We start from the raw sequence: 18,597 nt of genomic DNA on the forward strand, positions 1-18,597 counted from the left end.
ATAGAAGGAGGTAGCTCACACAATTAACCAGAACAGCAACTGGCTGGATGTCTGGGTGCTTTGAGCCAATTAGGATATTTTTGTGGAAAGTTTCCAATTCTTAATTCTCAGTTATGTAGAGGTGGGAGGCAGCTAGTGTGAATGTCTGTCTGCAGGGTACATGCATACTAACTCTGATCCAATATGGCATGACAGCAATGTGCTTATTCAAGAAAATAATTATCTCAATTTTCTTGTACTCTAACCTAAAATGTCTTCATCTTCACGACTTAAAAAAACAAAACAAAAAAACAGAAGAAAGAAGAAATGCCAAAGCTAACATCACCCACATATTTTGAGACCTCTATTGGTATCAATAATGAAATTAAGCTAAGTCTGAATGGGCAACAGTAATTCATTATCTTCCTCCACAGACCCACTGCTCTCCCCCAGAAATCTCCCTTTAATTAACTACCATCATCATTTCTTCTGATTTTCAGAATTTCTTGACTTCACTCTCTCCTTCATCCCTCATTTTTGGTGTCCAAGTGGCCACAGAAGCAACATCCCACCCAGTGTGTAAGCTGCTGTGGTGAGGAAGGTGCAGGGAGTATTTGGGGACAAGTCTAGTTTTGGGTTGTCAGAGATTTCCTATAGAATTGATGATTTAGCTGAGACTTTAAGGTTCAGAAAAATGTAGCCAGAAGAAGAGTGCTTTAGGTATCTTCCATGCAACAAATTTTTATTGAATACTTACTGTGGGTCAAAGTTTATGCTAGACTCTAGCGTTAGAAAGCTAGGCAAAATCCCTGCTCTCTTAGCACTTAGGAGATTTCAAGGTTGGGGAGAAATAGACATGCAAATATAAGCACAAAATATCTATCTATCAATAGGGCCTTCTAAAGGGTCACTATCCTCTAATACATATTAGGGAATTAAACATTTCATCTTTTTTTTTTTCCTACTAAACCGTCCAACCAGCAATTTCCCCTGAGTATCCAGTGCTTGCTCCTCCTTGCTGTTCCAGGCTCTGTTATGCACTCTGCTATGGTTGCCCAGAGCTCGCAATCAGAATCCCCTCTCCATTACCTGAATGTGGGGGAGAGTATTGTTTCTTGTACTTTCCTGTCTATCTCTATAGTTCACAATGAGGCAGAGGATAGAGTCTGGAGGCAGGGAACCTAAGGGCGTTTCACCCCACTTCCTAAATTGAAAAGAAAACCCTAACTTTCCACACCTGAGTAACAAAAGGACCAGAAGCTGCTCCCTTTGCAAACCCTCACCTTTTCTGCGTGGCAGATGGGAAACTGGCTGTCAGCAACCAATCAGACTGATTGAGGGTGGAGTCTTTGTTTGCATAGAAGTGCAACTTTGTAACTTCACCTTAGCCTCTGATTGGTTGCTTTTTAAACAGAAGTGTGCAAAATTGTGTTTGCACAGAAGTGTGACCTTTGTAACTCCACTTCAGCCTCTGATTGGTTGACGAAAGCAACCAATCAGACTAATTGTGGGTCACCACTTTATTTACATGAGGTGAGGATGAAGTGGCCAGTGGGAAACCTCCAGGGGGTATTCGGACCTCAGAAGATTCTGTATCTGGAACCTTGAGCCACCGCTGGGGCCGCTTCCATACTGTGGAGTGTACTTTCATTCTCAATAAATCCCTGCTTTCTTCTTTCCTTGCTTTGCTGGGCGTTTGGTCCAATTGTTTGTTCAAAATGCCAAGAACATGGACGACTTTCAGTCAAGACCCTCCAATGGTAACAACACCGTGACCGAGCTTTTACTAAAGGGCCGAATTAAAGATTACACTATAAAAGGGGAACACTGTAAAGCTGTCAGCTAAACTAGCCTTTCCTCCACAGTTCATGAGTAAGGAACCTAATTTATACATCAACAAATTTATGCCAGCTGTTCTCTGATGTGCCCAAGGCAGATAAAATCTATCCATGGAGGTTTCATCTCGGTGAGAGGGAGATATACAAGAAATAAGTAAACACGTACATTGCCAACATAATTAGAGATGGAGGAGGAAAATAACAGGGTGGAACTTCTGACAGCTCTCCTGGGAAGGTCTCTGTGGAAGTGATGTATTTGAGCTGAGACCTGAAGGAAGGGAAGGAGTTGGCCGAAAAGGTAGAATAGAATTGCAGAAAGAGATCAAGGGGAGCTCTTCCCAGGGGTCCCCTGCCCTCATATTGCCTGTCTTCACAGGTGTCACCTAATCACCTACTGCTCATAACCTGGCTACCTATCTTTCACTATCTTTCAGGACAACTCAGCCCTATGCATAGGGATGGGTTCCCCCCAAGCAGGGACTGCTTCAGAGTCCAGGCAACATCTAGTTACATCCCTGGATGATGGGTCTTGTTTGAGTGAATTGTTTTCACTACCAGACTGTGAAGGCTTCCCATTCAGGACCCTGGTGTTCATCCCCATTGTCTGGGAACTCTACCCGGTTTCTTTTTCTTTTCTTTTCTTTTTTCTTTTTCTTTCTTTCTTTTTTTTTTTTGAGAGAGTCTCGCTCTGTTGCTCAAGCTGGAGTGCAGTGGCGCGATCTCGGATCCCAGATTCAAGTGATTCTCCTGCCTCAGCTTCCCGAGTTTCTGGGACTACAGGCGCACGCCACCACGCCCAGCTAATTTTTTGTGTGTGTATTTTTAGTAGAGACAGGGTTTCACCACGTTGGCCAGGATGGTCTCGATCTCTTGACCTCGTGATCCACCCGCCTCGGCCTTCCAAAGTGCTGGGATTACAGGCATAAGCCACCGCGCCCGGTCCCCTGTTTCTTTAATTACTGTTACTGAAAGGCATAGCCTTTGAATGAGCTATTAATCCAAAATCCTTTGTTTTCCATTCTTGCTCTAGTCACAGCTTATTTTTCCAGACCATACTGTTCTAAGCCTCAATTACATTAAGGCCAGGAGGCCACCGAAGAACTCCACATGCCACTGCACTGGCGGGTGGAGCAAGTCAAGAAGGGCAGCTCACGAAGGCCCGGGAGTGCAGGAGGCCGGGGTGGGGACGCCTGGATGACGTCACTTGAGGTGAGCCGGCCCCGCGCGGGGCGTGACGTCACGCGGGCGGTCCCGTCAGCCGTGAGGTCACCTGGTGGGCGCGGCCAGGCCGAATCCCCAGTGTCGTCACGGGAGGGGGCGGGCCCAGAGCGTGTCAGTGCAGCCGAATCAAAACAAGCCGGAGACCCGCCTTTTCCCTCCGGCTCGGGAGCGTCTCGCTTGCGCCCCGGGCCCGCAGCGCCCGCGCGGCTGCCAGCCTCGGGTGGCCGCGTGCCGGCTCCAGGAAGCCGGAGAGGGCGCGGCGGCCGGGATGGCGCGGCACGGGCCGTGCGGCTAGACGGGAGTCGAGGGAACCTCCGGCTCGCGCCCTCCGTTCTTTCCCCGAGCCGGCTTCGCGCAGGGCCGGGAGCGGCCGTGCCGCTGGGATCCGCCTTCGCTGACGCCGGGCACCTACCTGGACGCTAGCGAGCGAGATGCCCAACCCCAAAAACAGCAAAGGCGGCCGCAAAAACAAGCGCGCCAACAGCAGCGGCGACGAGCAGGAAAATGGAGCCGGGGCCCTGGCAGCGGCGGGCGCGGCGGGAGCGGCGGCCGTGGGGGCCCTGGCGGCGGCGGCCGGCTGCGGGGCGGCGGCGGCGGGCGCGCCGGGCGCCGGAGGCGCGGCGGGCGCCGGAGGCGCGGGGACTGGCGCCGCGAACGCTGCGGCCGCCGCGGGGGCTGCGGCCGCGGGCGATGCCAAAAACGGTAAGACGGGGCTGGCGGGGCGAGCGCCAACTTCCTCCCCGACGGGGACGGCGCGGTGGCGGGGCCCTGGGTGGCGCGGGCGGTGCGTGGACAATGCGAGAGTCAGGAAGTGCTCACCCCGCCCCTCCGCCCCGCCGCGGCTGCCCCTTCGCGGTCCCCACGCCTGGCGGCGGGGACGGATCTGCGGCCCCTGCCGGGTGTCCGCGCGGGGGGCAGCCCGCGTCCCACACTCTGAGGGGCTCCCGGCTGCGGCAGCGCTGCCCTCGGGCCCAGCCTGCTGCCCGGGCTGGCACTGCCCCGCCGTGTGTGCCGGGCCGAAGGGAGGAAGGAAGGGAGGAAAGAGCCGCCTAAGTTGAGAAGAATGATCCGATTGAAAACTTAGGCACCGGTTAATTTTTCCCGATGCCTCCAAGGCCACCCGTAACCCCCGAAGTGAAGGAGAGCCTCAATTCTTAGCACACCCAGGCTTGCTGCGTCGATCGCCACAGGTGAAGAGGCCTCGAGACATTTAGGGCCTCTGTGTTCGCTCTTTAATTTTTTGGCTTGCTTGAGGAAGGAAGAGAATCTGAACTTGACTTCCGTTCTCAGCCCGGAGTTAAAAAAAAAAAAAAAAAAAAGAAAAGAAAAATCATTCTCTATGTCATTCTGCTTAACATTTTCAGAAGGAAGCCTCATAATCTTAGGTAGTGCCTGAATGCTCCTTTTGAGGGGACACTTAGGAACTGGCCCAGATGTGACAGGATTTCTGTTCTCATTACAGAGCCATGGTTTTCGTTATAAGGTGCTGGGCAAACACTTTTACTTATTTGGACAGTTGTTTGAATTCCTCTAGTCAGGCACTTTTTCCAGGAAGACACCGTAGGTATTTTAATGAAGGGAGATTTGAATTGTTATATCTGGCTTTTAATTTACAGCTTCAGCTTTTGAAGCCATTCTTTATGTAGATCAGGCACTTTTTTTTTTTTTTTTTTTAGACGGAGTTTGCAGTTTCGCCCAGGCTGGAGTGTAGTGGCGCAATCTCGGCTCACTGCAACCACCGTCTTCCGGTCTGAAGCGATTCTCCTACCTCAGCCTCCCGAGTAGCTGGGATTACAGGCGCCCGCCACCACGCCCGGCTAATTTTTGTTATTTTTAGTAGAGACAGGGTTTCATCATATTGGTCAGGCTGGTCTCGAACTCCTGACCTCGTGATCCGCCTGTCTCGGCCTCCCAAACTGCTGGTATTACAGGCGTGAGTCACCACGCCCAGCCAGATCAGGCACTTTTTAAACAGGGCACCTGCACTTACAAGCAGCGTACGGTGCTCTGAACATAGGCGGCTGAGTGTCGCCTGTTAGAACTGTAGGCCCGGTTGGCTGTGTCTCTGCAAAATTGAAATAGGAAGATTTATTTATTTATTTTCAGAAACAAACTTACCCCGTTTGTGAATGTTTCAGAATACTAGTTTTGGGTAGCCTGTGTTCTTCATGTTCTTCTGTTTTTCTCCTGGCTTTAACCTTCATTTTGGTATTGATGTGGCAGTGAGAAAGGTGCTCAGATTCTGGGTAGGACAGACTCCTAGCTCAGCCATTTAGAGCTTCGTCATCTTGGAAAGGTCAGTCTTCTAGAACCTCAATTTCCTCATGTGTAAGCTTGAAAAAAAATTACCCTGGCTCCCTCCTAGTGTTATTGAGAGGCTCAGAGTGCCCCTTCCCTATTATGCTCCCAGTTCTTGTTATTTTAAAGGTTACATATATAATGAGCTTAAAGTTTCTCACAAAGAGTGCATGAACAATGATGACAGCTTTCGTTTATTCATTTAAAAAAGATTACCTGCAGTGTTGCAAGTACCGTGTTCAATACTAAGGGATCCAGCGGTAATCAAGACGAGACATCCCGGTCCTCAGGGAGCTTGCATTCCTGTTCTGGTGGCGGTTTTGGTTTGCTCTGCCCACCCCCCTACCCGCTCCTTTTTTTTTTTTTTTGGCCTATGTGGAAGCTTCAAGTTCGCAGTTTCCTTTTTTTTCTTGCTCCAAAAGATTCGTCCACTTCAAGGTGGCATGAGGAAATTTTTTTCTTAGGCTACTTGTACCTCCTAGTTTGTACATAACAAACTGGTTAAGGGGCCCCTATTATTCTCTGAAGTGGCAAACTTAAGTATATTTAGCAGCACAGTGTATGTGAAGAGCTGTTTCTGATTAGGAGCTTATTTTATTAAGTGAAAGGCGGGGAGAAAAAGGAATGGGCCAACATTCCCATAGTCAGGGTCAGAGGATGTAACTTATATTAGAGGAGTGAGCCAAATTTTATGATGCCCGATTCTTGTTTCTGACGTGATGTGAAGTCTTCGTGAATGATTCACCTTAATTTGAAGAACCCCCCCTCAGTTCTGCAGTTGGTGATAACTGAACTTGGATGCTGAGGACTCCTGTGTGCAAGATCAAATGCCTTTTTCTTTTCTTTTCTTTCTTTGTTTTTTTCTTTGCTATTTAAAGCTATAGTTTATAAGGTAGGGGTTTGGGAGAGATGTTACTGGTGAATTTTTAAAGAGGAAGGGGCAAGAGACGCATAATTCTCAAAATCAACTAAGGACCAATATTTGGATTTTTAATGTTAAAATTATTATTGGTAGTAGTTTTAAGTGTATTTCAATTTTTTACTTAACTGTGACATTAGATTTTGTAATTACAGAAATTACAAATCAAGTAATTATTACAAGAAAGGAGGTACTTGATATTCTTTGAAACTTGTAAATTGTTTTCACTGTTCAAGTCAGCTACCTACATCTGCAAACATGCAAACTTAATGACTTCGCTTAAAATTAATAGTGTTTATTTGTAGTTGTTTGGAGTTCATAGAATAGTTTTGTGTTTTGTGGCTCTTGGGTAGTGTGGCCACCAGAGCAGGGCAATATTAGCTTTTAGTTGTTCAGTTTGTCAAGTGGGCATAAATAAATACTTATTCTATAAAGGAAGATTACTAGCTAGGGAGAGCTTGGGGAAGTTGCGGTATAGTTGTGGTTGGAGAAGTTGAACTGGCTGCAGTCGTGCATCTTGAACAAGTTTAATATTCTTAGGATATCATACCACTAATAAGACATTTATTAGATACTAATTTTAAGATACTAGTTTATGAGGCTTATTTTTCAGGGATTGGAGTAAAAGACCACCCCATCTTTTTCCTACATAGTAATCTGTCTGCACATACTGTTTGCATTTTCATTGTAGGTACACAAGATTACCAATGGTTATATTTAGAATCTAGTTATCAAAAGGTAGATATGTAGTTTCATTCTGGTTCCATTAGGCCTCTGCATTTTTGCATCAGGCCTAAAAATATTTGAAACCTTGATCGTAGTATATCTAGTTTTCATTGGGCCTGGATCTTAAGTACTTTTGTAAATTCCTGTTATTGGATGACCATGGTTCATCACTCCACTCATTCCTTACTGCCTCTAGAACCCGTGGGCAGCAGAGTCTGCCTTAATTCATGGAACTGTTTCTAGCAGATGGAGTTCGTTTGCATAGAGATTGGCTTTCCATTTGGTGGACCTAGATTCAAATCCTGGCTTCTCAAATTACTTGTCAAATGACCTTGGGCAAGTCATTTAACTTCTCTGAGCCTTGGTTTCTGCTTTGTAAAATGGGATTGTAGTACCTACCCATACAGATGTAGTAAAGTATCTGTATGTATCTATTAAATATATTTAAAATATTTAAATATTTAAAATAAAATAATTTTTATTTTAATTTAATATTTAAAATAATAAAATATTTAAAATCTATTTAAAATAAATAGATTACATACATTAGATAGATTAGAACAGTGTCTGACTTATAGTACCAGCTTATGAAGTATTAGCTGTTTGTCTTAGATCCTGGAAATAGCCTGAGCAGAGATACACGTGCTGGAGGTTTACTGGAGAGTGCTGTTGGCATCATTCCTAGTGGAGGAGGGAAGGAAGCAGGATTGGGCAGAAGCAGGAGTTGAACTGTGATGCATCTGTAACAGAGACCCCAGTTGATCCTCTCTTGGGGAGCTCTGGAGGTGGGATGGCCTTTCAGAGTTATCTCACCTTAAATAATAGGGGCAGGGCCTTCTTCCACACACTCCCCCAACTCCCAGTTGACTGGTCATTTGGACTTGGCGTCCCCCCAGGAAGAGAGTATGACCTTGAGGGTGGCATCTCTTTACCTGGAAACCCTTTATGGAGAGGGACTCTGCTGAGAAGCTTCAGCTCTGAGTGAAAGGAGAGCCATTCTTATTCCCCTAGCATTATGGATGTCTTCATTTAGACCACCAGTACCATTCACATAAAACACAGGTGTGGGATAAATATTTCTCACTAACAACTAAATAGGCTTTTTGGAAGAGACTGGGAATTAACCACCATTATAACAATGTTTCCATGGGAAAATGGGTTCTGAATTCCATATATCTGTTTACAAGTAGATTTTTTTGGAGTACCACCTGTTCCCTATGCACAGGATTTGTATTTTGCTGCATATTTAGGCCACTAAAGACTCTTTTTATAACCCAGGTTTGTAGTATATTTTAAATAGTTTCTTTTTAGATGTATACTTTAATTCCTACTACATTTAAATTACCTATATCCATCAGTAGGAAAATGAAAAATGTTTGCTTGCTGTTTATTTTCAAATCAGGAATATCTGTTGAGGATCTAAGGTATATAGGTTACCATTATAATCTTAGAAAACATTTTCTTGCCTTATCTAGAAGTCAGTTTTTTGGGTCTCAAGAATTATTTGCCTTTGGATGTTGCCTTTTGAAATCCACCTTTTTAATGGAGATTGGCAGAAAATATTGCCTCATGCATCAAAGATTCTTCCTGTACACTTTGTGTATTAAAGTGAAGAGCTCTGCTGTGCGCTGTTCATGGTGCTCTATGTGCAGTCTCGTCTTTCTCTCATTCTTTACTTGTTACAGGATCTGTGACCTGTCCTTAAGTTCTAGAAACTAAACCTTCAATGTCAATTTTCCTGTGAGTCCAGGAATATATTTCATTCCATGGAGAATTGAAAACGGGAGATAAAATGGGAAAATCTCTTGCAGCTTAATCCTCCTATGAGTTTACTTCAGGCTTTTAGCTATGAATAATTTAAAGAACTTGAAGGTATCAGAAGAGATTCTTTACAGAAAAAAAAAAATCTGCCCTAACTGATTTTGATCACCGACTCTTTGGCATTTTGGTTTTTTGAGATGGAGTCTCGCTCTGTCACCCAGGCTGGAGTGCAGTGGCACTATCTCGGCTCACTGCAAGCTCCACCTCCCAGGTTCACACCATTCTCCTGCCTCAGCTGCCCGAGTAGCTGGGACTACAGGCACCCGCCACGATGCCTGGCTAATTTTTTGTATTTTTAGTAGAGACGGGGTTTCTGCGTGTTAGCCAGGATGGTCTTGATCTCCTGACATCGAGATCCACCCGCCTCGGCCTCCCAAAATGCTGGGATTACAGGCGTGAGCCAGCGCACCCGGCCCTCTTTGGCATTTTTAAGGGTTTTATTTATTCGAAAATATTGTGTTATTTTATTATTTTACCAGTAATAAAATAAGCATTGTAGAAAAAAAGCTTTCTTTGCCTTTCTGGTTAAACACATAATTCCACCACTTAAGAGATCAACATTATTAATATTTTCATATATGTTCTTGCAGCCTTTAATTTTTTTCTCACAAAACTTTTAAAAGTACATATATAGTTTCTGCAAAAAGATCATATATTTTATAATCTGATTTTTATACCTAGAATAGTTTGTGGACATTTTAGCAGAGCAGTAAATATACAGGTGTATCATCCTATGTCTGCACCTTGGAAATTTGATCATTCCACTATTGTTTACCTTTAGGTTCTTATTCATATATTTCTGGGCATTTGTCCACTTAATTACTTCATGTTTTAGTTTGTTTCCGCTGCCACAACAAAATACCTCAGTCTGGATAATTTATAAACAATAGAAATGTATTTCTCACAGTTCTAGCAGCTGGGAAGTCCAAGGTCACAGCCAGCAGATTCTGTAGTTGGTGAGAATCACAGCATCCTCACATGGCAGAAAAGGTGAAAGGGATGAACTTGTTCCTTCAAGCACTTTTATGAGGGATCTAATCCCGTTCATGAGAGCCCTCATGGCCTAAACATCTTCTTTTTTTTTTTTTTTTGAGACAGAGTCTCACTATGTCGCCAGGCTGGAGTGCAGTGGCTTGATCTCAGCTCACTGCACCCTCCACCTCCCAGGTTCAAGCGATTCTCCTGCCTCAGCCTCCCTAGTAGCTGGGACTACAGGCACGTGCCACCATGCCCAGCTAATTTTTTTTTTTTTTTTTTGGAGATGGAGTGTCGCTCTGTCGCCCAGGCTGGAGTGCAGTGGCACGATCTCGTCTCACTGCAAGCTCCACCTCCTGGGTTCATACCATTCTCCTGCCTCAGCTTCCCGAGTAGCTGGGACTACAGGCACCTGCCACCACGCCCGGCTAATTTTTTGTATTTTTAGTAGAGACAGGGTTTCACCACATTGGTCAGGATGGTCTCGATCTCTTGACCTCGTGATCCACTCGCCTTGACCTCCCAAAGTGCTGGGATTACAGGTGTGAGCCACCGCGACTGGCCATGGCCTAAACACCTTCTAAAGGCTCCACCTCATAATACTGTTGCACTGGGGATTAAGTTTCAGCATGAATCTTGGAGGGACACAAACATTCAAACCATAGCATGTACTTAGGAAAAATTCTTCCTGTGGACTTGCTATATCAAAGGATATGCATATTCTCATGACTTTTAATACATGCTGACAGATTGCCCTATTGAAAGGTTGTACCAGTTTGACATTGCTGTGGTCAGAGTACTTTTCCCCATGGTCTCATCATTCCCTGGTTGTTTTAAAGGCATGCTGGAGAATTGCTCAGCAAATTCTTCAAAATGTCTCAGTAACTGGAGGGCCCCATTTGCATCCGGAATTTGGAGCAGATGCTGTCATACATAGGGGGACTTTCCAAGGCTGGATGTATTTCTGTTGGAGACTTCTGTAGTCTTTAGTGATTTGGTAGCAAACAGAGATTTTAAAAAGTAGTAATGGTGGCCAGGCAATGGTGGCTCACGACTGTAATCCCAGCACTTTTGGAGCCTGAGGCGGGCGGATCATGAGGTCAGGAGTTCGAGACCAGCCTGACCAACATGCTGAAACCGTGTTTCTCTACTAAAAATACAAAAATTAGCTGGGCATGGTGGTGGGCTCCTGTAATCTCACCTACTTGGGAGGCTGAGGCAGGAGAATCACTTGAACTCAGGAGGCGGAGGTTGCAGTGAGCTGAGATCGTGCCATTGCACTGCAGCCTGGCGACAGAATGAGACTCCGTCTCAAAAACAAAAGTAATAATGGTAGATGATATTTTAGTAACTGGTGATAAAGTTAGTGAAGATGAAAGCATAGACCTTTGAAATTCTGTCTGCATCATGATTCTAATCTTATAAAGTCAGGTCTGGAGTTTTTAAAGCTTTAGTGAAAAAAGACTGGGTACTTCAGGCTTGGGTATAAAGCTAGGTGCCATAACTTATGCTATAGCAGAGTGACTTTGGGGCAGGTTATTTAACCTTTCTCAGCCTCTGTTTTCTAAATGCAATTCTTTGGGGTGTGTTTTTGAAGGAAAACAGTATACGTGAAAGATGCTGGCACAGGGCCTGGCAGATATGAGCCCTGTCAACAACAGCTTTGTACATTTTGTGGTTTGTTCAACCTTATCCAACTAAAAATCTTGTTAAGCCATTGTGCTGTTAAGAACAGACACTGAGAGACATTAAGGTGGAAAAAGACTATAGTACCATGGAAGTTTTTATTCAAGCACTGCTTTGACCCAAAATTATTATCTACTCTTCCCCCATCTTCTCTTTCTTATCATAGTTTACTGGGAAAAAATCAGATGATTTAGCTAAAAATAAGCAAACAAAAAGCAACATGTAAAACTGGGTACATCTTCCTTATATAGAAATAAATGCTGCCAGACGTGGTGGCTCACGCCTGCAATCCCAGCACTTCGGGAGGCCGACAGGCAGACCACAAGGTCAGGAGATCGAGACCATCCTGGCCAACATGGTGAAACCCCATCTCTACTAAGAACAAAAGAATTAGCTGGATGTGGTTGCACATGCCTGTAATCCCAGCTACTCGGGAGGCTGAGGCAGGAGAATCGCTTGAACCCGGGAGATGGAGATTGCAGTGAGCCGAGATTGCACCACTGCACTCCAGTCTGGTGACAGAGCGAGACTCCGTCTCAAAAAAAAAAAAAAAAAAAAAAGAAAGAAAGAAATGCAAGTAAGTTATTCCATGTATTAAACAAGGGCAGCTGTGAAAGAGCAGGAGCATATGTGGCAAAATATTGGGTTAAATATAAGTATTGGATTTGAAGATGGAGAATTCAAATGAGTATGTGGGGTTGTGTAGCTGAAAGGAGGTGAGGAGCCCAGGATGTACTTTGGGGGATCAGCCAGGGCTTAGTTTTACTGAGAATTAAACACAGGATCCTTCTCTCTCTCCAGGCAACTACTGGATTCATTAAATCCTCATTCATTAGATCCTAATTCATTGTTTATATACTCATCCATTTACTACATATTTATTATGCACCTATTGTCTCCTATGACTGAGAAGTACAATGTTAAATTATGCTTGGGGGGATCAGAATCCACACCATCCAGGGCTCACTGTGAAGCTGGCAGAGAGACATGGAAACAACAGGAGCCATGATAATGTACTGTGGATACCCAGTGGGGAAAATGATGTTTCCTGGAGGAGGGGACATTTGAGCTGAGTCTTGCAGGAAGAGAGACAGTGAATTCTAAAGATAGAGGAAGGATATTCCAAACAGAGGGAAGTGAAAAAGGGCCTTGAGTTCTGGTTGCTCCAGGAGTTTAATGTGGCCGGTGTCAGGCGCCGTGGTAGGACTGGAGGCTGGAAAGGGGGCTGGGTCAGACAGTCAAATCTGGATGTTTGTAGCCAGTGGAGAACCACCCACCTAGGTTTATAAGCAAGGACACCCACCTAGGTTTATAAGCAAGGTTTATAAGCATGGTCAGCTGAATTTGAAAAGGGGGTAATCATAGGTTGTTGATAAGTTTGTAAAATTATACATTTTAACAGAATGAGTATCTTTTAATACAACTAATAAAGGATTGGAGGTGGAGCCTGCCATGGACCCTCAATTGTGGTTTTTCAATGAAGCAGAGGGCACATGGCACATGCTGCTTTTCTGCCCAGGATGACAGTGTCACAGGATCCAAGACTGCTGTATGGAAAGCCTATCTTAATTGTGGGCAGCAGCAGCCCAGTGCTTTCTGAGCCATGTGAGGTTACTAATTGAGGTTAACATCAGAGAACTAGATGCCAGTGGGAGGGATTGGGACCATTTGAGCAAGTAAGATTTTCTCTAGAGACAGGGGCTTGTCCCTATGGTTTATTTTTCATACCTAGGTAGAAAGTGTATATCTCTGTGCCAAGTTGTACTAATTATCTTGGTTCGTCATTTTATTTTTGTCAACATCTTACCAGTTTTTAAAACAATAAACTCTGGTGAGAGGAGATGCTATTTTGTACAGAGTGACTGTGTGTTTTAATTTTGTATATTTCAGAAAGCTTCCAGTTTTCAGTGGTTAGCGAAATAGCAACTTGCTTTATTTAATCAACAGGATGTTTTAGCTTAATTGTACTTGAGAGCTTTTTATAAACTAGCAAAAAGTCAGTAGCATTTCTAATACTTTAAAATAGTACGATTTTTCAGACAAATTACTTTTGCTAAATTGTACAGATAAGGATAATACTTGAAAAGTCTAAGAGTGAGAAACAAAGATATTAAGAGGAAGCTTAAAGAAAAGTGAGGAAAGAGGAAGATGAAGTGTTAAATGTAGTCATATAATTGCTTAGATAGCATTTAATGAGAGTTAGCATTGTTCTCATATATACACATAATATAGTGTATTTCATAGATTTAAATAGTCAAGGAGGAAAAACTTTCTCTACTCTCTTAGGCTTAGTGATTGAGGGTCTGCAAATTAAATTGACAAGAGACAGATTGCAAGATAAAAGACATTTAATCATAGAAAAATGTGAGTCAAAGGAATGGTTAGAAGTAGGGGCTTGTATGTTATTTTAATAGGGGAAGGGGAGGGGAGAAAAGGGAACTTATGGGAAAACAAAGGACTTTTTGGAAAGATAAGTGGGCCTTTAGGAGAATAGATGAAAGATGCGATAGTTCTGTGGTAATATCAGCTTGGTGTGGTGTGAAGACTTTTCATCTCTGATGATAAGTCGCTCTTCCTTGGTTGCTCTTGGGGAGGGGATTTATGTTAATTGAATTCTTTTTGAGAGCCTCTGCTTTTAGGCCAGTAAGAGATTTCAGGAACTTAATCACTTTCAGCTCTTTAATTTTTATGCCACAGTGGCATATTCTGGACCCCCTCACAATATATTGCCACTCAAATCATATTACCCACCCCCCCCCCACCAAGAACAATTACAGATAGTCGGATAGGAAAAGATGGTCCAGGTGTCACAATTCACATTTCTCTTTATTTCATTTTATTGGAAATTCATTAAAAATAGAATGCCTTAAGATCTATTCCTTCATAACACTGATCAAGAGGATGAATTCAGACAAAAGTTAGTAAGGTATCAAATTGCTCAGGTAAGTTAAGCAGCTACTTGCCACATTGAAAATGTATGTTTTTCCCTAGGGGTAAGCATAGGTTTGATAATACTTTAGATCATGTCCCTTCAGGTTATAAAGTCATCTCAGGAGAGTCTTTGGACACTAATGTTGAAACTGAGTCACAAACTTTGTTTTCGCTTTATAAATCAGCACTCCTGAGTGTGATGCTTATTTCAGTGTAATATTTAGTATAACACAACTTCTTATTAAGGTAACACACTAGTTGTTATGCCTAACACAGCTCAGTGGGCAGAAGTCGAAACAGAAATGTACAGAATCAAGTTCTGGCTATTTTTGATTGGCAGCGGGTACAGTCTGTAATCTGAGAGTGGGAGCCTGAGGTGGCTGGTGATAGGTGTCAATGAACAGACATGGAGAGCCCAGAACAGTGCTGCCAGAAGCCATGAAGAGGGCCTGGCATTTAAAAATAAGAAGTGCCTGCTGTGGTGGAGACAGAAGTGTACATGCCTGAAAACACAAGGAAGCTCAAAGAATTCTTCCAAATGGTTTCCAGCTCCTTGGATCCGTTCTTACTGGGCAGTGCCTACGTGTCACAGTGACTTTCTTTACCTCGGTAATGATACAGTTCCACTATGTTAGGCATATAGTTTTAGTAGCGAAGGTGATGTGCTGTAGTGCAGAAGCAAATTAGGGAAGACTCCTGGGTGATTGGTGTGTTGGGGCTGTAGAACTTACAGAAAGGAGAAGCAGCCATTCCTAGTGACAGGAACAGTGAAGTTGCCACAGCTCCCCTTTTTGAGTGTTTAATAGGAGTCAGGTGTGACACCTGTAGTCTGCAGTCTACATTTGAGTATGAGGACACTAAGCTTCAGAGATGGCCTTTCCCTTCTTGCAGAAAAGGCTTGGCTGTAGGGAAGTGTGCCTGACCCCCCATGCTTTATAGTTGGAATCTTGTTGATGTTGGGTCCATCTTGACTCACACACATACGTACATAAATAATGAAAAACTATATGCAGATTTTTAAAGGAGAGGACTGAAATTCAGTGTAAAAACACCAATATGGTTTTTATACTGAATAGGGACATTTACATTACTTTTAAAAGGTCTTATGGGTCGGCCGTAGTGGCTCATGCCTGTAATCCCAGCACTTTAGGAGGCTGAGGTGGGTGAAACACTTGAGTCCAGGAGTTCGAAACCAGCCTGGGCAACATGACAAAACCCTGCCTCTGCAAAAATACAAGAATTAGCTGGATGTGGTGATGTGTGCCTGTAGTCCCAGCTACTCGGGAGGCTGAGGTGGGAGGATCGCTTGAGCCTAGGAGGAAAGGGTTGCAGTGAGCTGCGTCTAGCCTGGGTGACAGAACGAGATGCTGTCTAAAAAAAGAAAAGAGCCTTATGCTTGTCATTCTGGTACTTGAACTGAAATCACATTTGTAAAACAAGAAAATACTTGACCAAGGAAGCACTTTACTCACACATTGTACACGTATGTTGATCTGATCCTTCTATCACAGAAGGACTTCCTGGTCTTGGCTTGGGAGATTGTGAACATTTGAACTGGCACTTCCTGTTCTTAATGGACCAGAGTTCATAACTAGCATGTGATTATCTTTAGGGTAAAGTCCTAGCAGTAGGATCACTGGTTTGATATATATTGCCAAACTGCTCCTACAGACGAGGTTTGCCAGTTTAAAACATCAGTGGCGGTGCAGTTCCTTTGTACTCTGTAATGTAAATTTTGATTACCGTTTTCATCTTTGCCAATCAGATGGATGAAAAATCACATCTCATTGTCATAATATTTGCATTTTTTGGATCATCAGTGAATATCTTTTTATATTGACCATTTGCATTTTTTTCTTGTTTGTGATTTTTGTTCATTTTACTGATAGGGTATTTGTGTTCTTACTGATTTTCACAAAGTGTTTGTGTATTCAGGGTACTTTTTGACATACGCTTTCCCTAGTTTATTGTTTGCCTTTCAGCCTTGTTTATGGTTGTCTTTGCTGGTTAGAAATTTTACAGTTTTGTATGATTACGTTAACATCCACATCGAAATAAAGGTAAAGGTAAGGGAGTGTGAGGCAAGTTGTGAAATTACTTGTAGGCAAAGCAGTTTGAGCATGGCATAAAGTTAGCAACTTTGAGTTCATTTGTATACCAGTGCACAATAATGCTATTACATTTATGAGGTTGTGTTTACTTTTTAATTTGGAAGACTCTGTTTCTCAGAATTGGTTGCAACCCGCCGGGTGTGGTGGCTCATGCCTGTAATCTCAGCACTTTGGGAGACCGAGGCAGGCAGATCACTTGAGGTCAAGAGTTTGAGACCAACTTGGCCAACATGGTGAAACCCCATGTCACTACTAAAAATGCAAAAATTAGCTGGGCATGGTGGCGCATGCCTGTTCCCAGCTACTCGTGAGGCTGAGGCAGGAGAATCGCTTCAACCCAGGAGGCAGAGCTTGCAGTGAGCTGAGATCATGCCTCTGAACTCCAGCCTGGGCATTAGAGGGAGACTCTGTCTCCAAAAAACAAACAAACAAAAAAAATTGGTTGCAACTCCTGCTGCCCTCCCTTACCTCCTCTCCAAGTCTCTGGCCACTCACTGCTGTCGAGTCAATAGCTGAGCTCCAGTGCTCAATACCCATCTCTTCTTGCACATTTCTAAAATCCCTTGTAGTTTTTTTTCCAGCTATGTAGGACTTTGACACTTGTAGATAAAGACTCATTATTTACTTGTAATTGCCTCTTCTCAAGAACCAGGCTGCAAACTGAGGCCTCTTAAGGCTAAATTGCCCATAAGTTGCTCATGATAACAGACTTAAATGCTGAATCATAAGAAAGTTCTCATTTTTCTCCTTCTGGCACTTGAACTGAAATTACATGTGTATATTAATAAAATGAGAACATAGCACTCAATTGAACCAAGAGTTTATTCACACACCATGCATCATGCTGATCCAGGGAACCTTTGTGCCTTCTCAGATGTCTGTGATTTGGAAGAGGTTTCCAAACTCATTCCTGTTCTAAAATGTGAGATTTGAGAGACACAGGTTATAGGTGGAGATCTGGCTCTGCCATTTTGCAAGGCTGCCAAACCTTGCCAAGCCCAAGTTTTATCTGCAGAAAGTGAGCATGACGTGATACTGTTTGTGACGAGCTCTTTTTCAAACCATAGAGCTGTTTGGAAAAGCAAATCATTGTGCCATGATTTGGGGATTTTAGTATTTTCTAGGTGAGTTTTTGGTTCTCTGTTTGTAATGTGGTGTAGTGTGGCTGCTTCCCAACCAGTGATGAATGCACACACTGATTTGTTGGAAGAACCAGTGCAGATGTTGGCTTTCGCCCAGGGAGTTTGCAGTGAATGCCGGTCTTCCAAATCTGTATTCTGCTGCTTGAGGGGGAGCCTTTCGTTTCTCTGTAAGTTTGGATCTGGGAGCTCTTGCTGTGCAAATTTTGCCCAGAGAATCTGTAATATTCATTCTCCTGCTGGTCTCAGGGCAAGCCCAGTTTTTTGAATGAGACCTTCTGGAGCTACTGCAAACGGCCTTTCTGACCCCACAGTGAGGAGAAACTGAGGTAACCGAAGCCTTGAGGAGGGTTCTTTCACCAGTGTGAGCATAGCTGACTTTGGGATTCTTTCATTCTGATCTGTGGATCAATCCTGTCCCTGAGCTCTCCTGATTTTGTTATAACAGCAGAGTCCACTTAGATTTTAACCATTTGATCAGCAGAGCCTTGTTTTTGGCCTGTTGTGCTGCATGATTTACAGTGTGCCTCTGGATTTGTAATTATGCCTCACATAGTTTATATTTTGATTCACTTCAGGCTTTTCTGCTTTCTCCTCTTTACCTGCCTCTAGGGCCATATGGAGTGGAAGTTTGCATGTTGTTGTAAAAGCATTTTGAAATGTTCATAAGGCTTTCATGGTTTCCTTACTTCCCTTTTAGGTTTTGCATTTTAAATTAGGTTATAGAATTGTGAATTTACCAAACTATATTGTAGATTTTATCCAAACAGTTTCTGTGGGTATGAAATACTGGTCATGTGTACGTATCAGTATTTTATATGGAATCATTATATTTCTTGGGGTTAGGCTGACAAAAAACAATTTGTTAGCTTCATTCATGAGTGGTATTCAGATTTGAAATTTTTGACTTTGGAATAAATCAGTTTTCCTCAACTTATATTTTAATGTTCTGT

General features: G+C 43.5%; 1 protein-coding gene across 1 annotated transcript in view; it reads left to right on the forward strand.

Annotated features, from left to right (window-relative positions):
* Positions 1–3,152: 3,152 nt before the first annotated feature.
* Positions 3,153–18,597, forward strand: part of HECA (hdc homolog, cell cycle regulator) — a 45,797-nt gene continuing 30,352 nt past the window's right edge. The window contains exon 1 of the mRNA XM_054492695.2: positions 3,153–3,740. Within this exon, the coding sequence (XP_054348670.2) occupies positions 3,470–3,740 (271 nt within the window). The 5' untranslated portion in view covers positions 3,153–3,469. The remainder of the gene's footprint in view (positions 3,741–18,597) is intronic.

Source organism: Pongo pygmaeus, chromosome 5 (genome assembly GCF_028885625.2).
Source record: "Pongo pygmaeus isolate AG05252 chromosome 5, NHGRI_mPonPyg2-v2.0_pri, whole genome shotgun sequence".
In the NCBI taxonomy this organism is placed as follows: domain Eukaryota; kingdom Metazoa; phylum Chordata; class Mammalia; order Primates; family Hominidae; genus Pongo; species Pongo pygmaeus.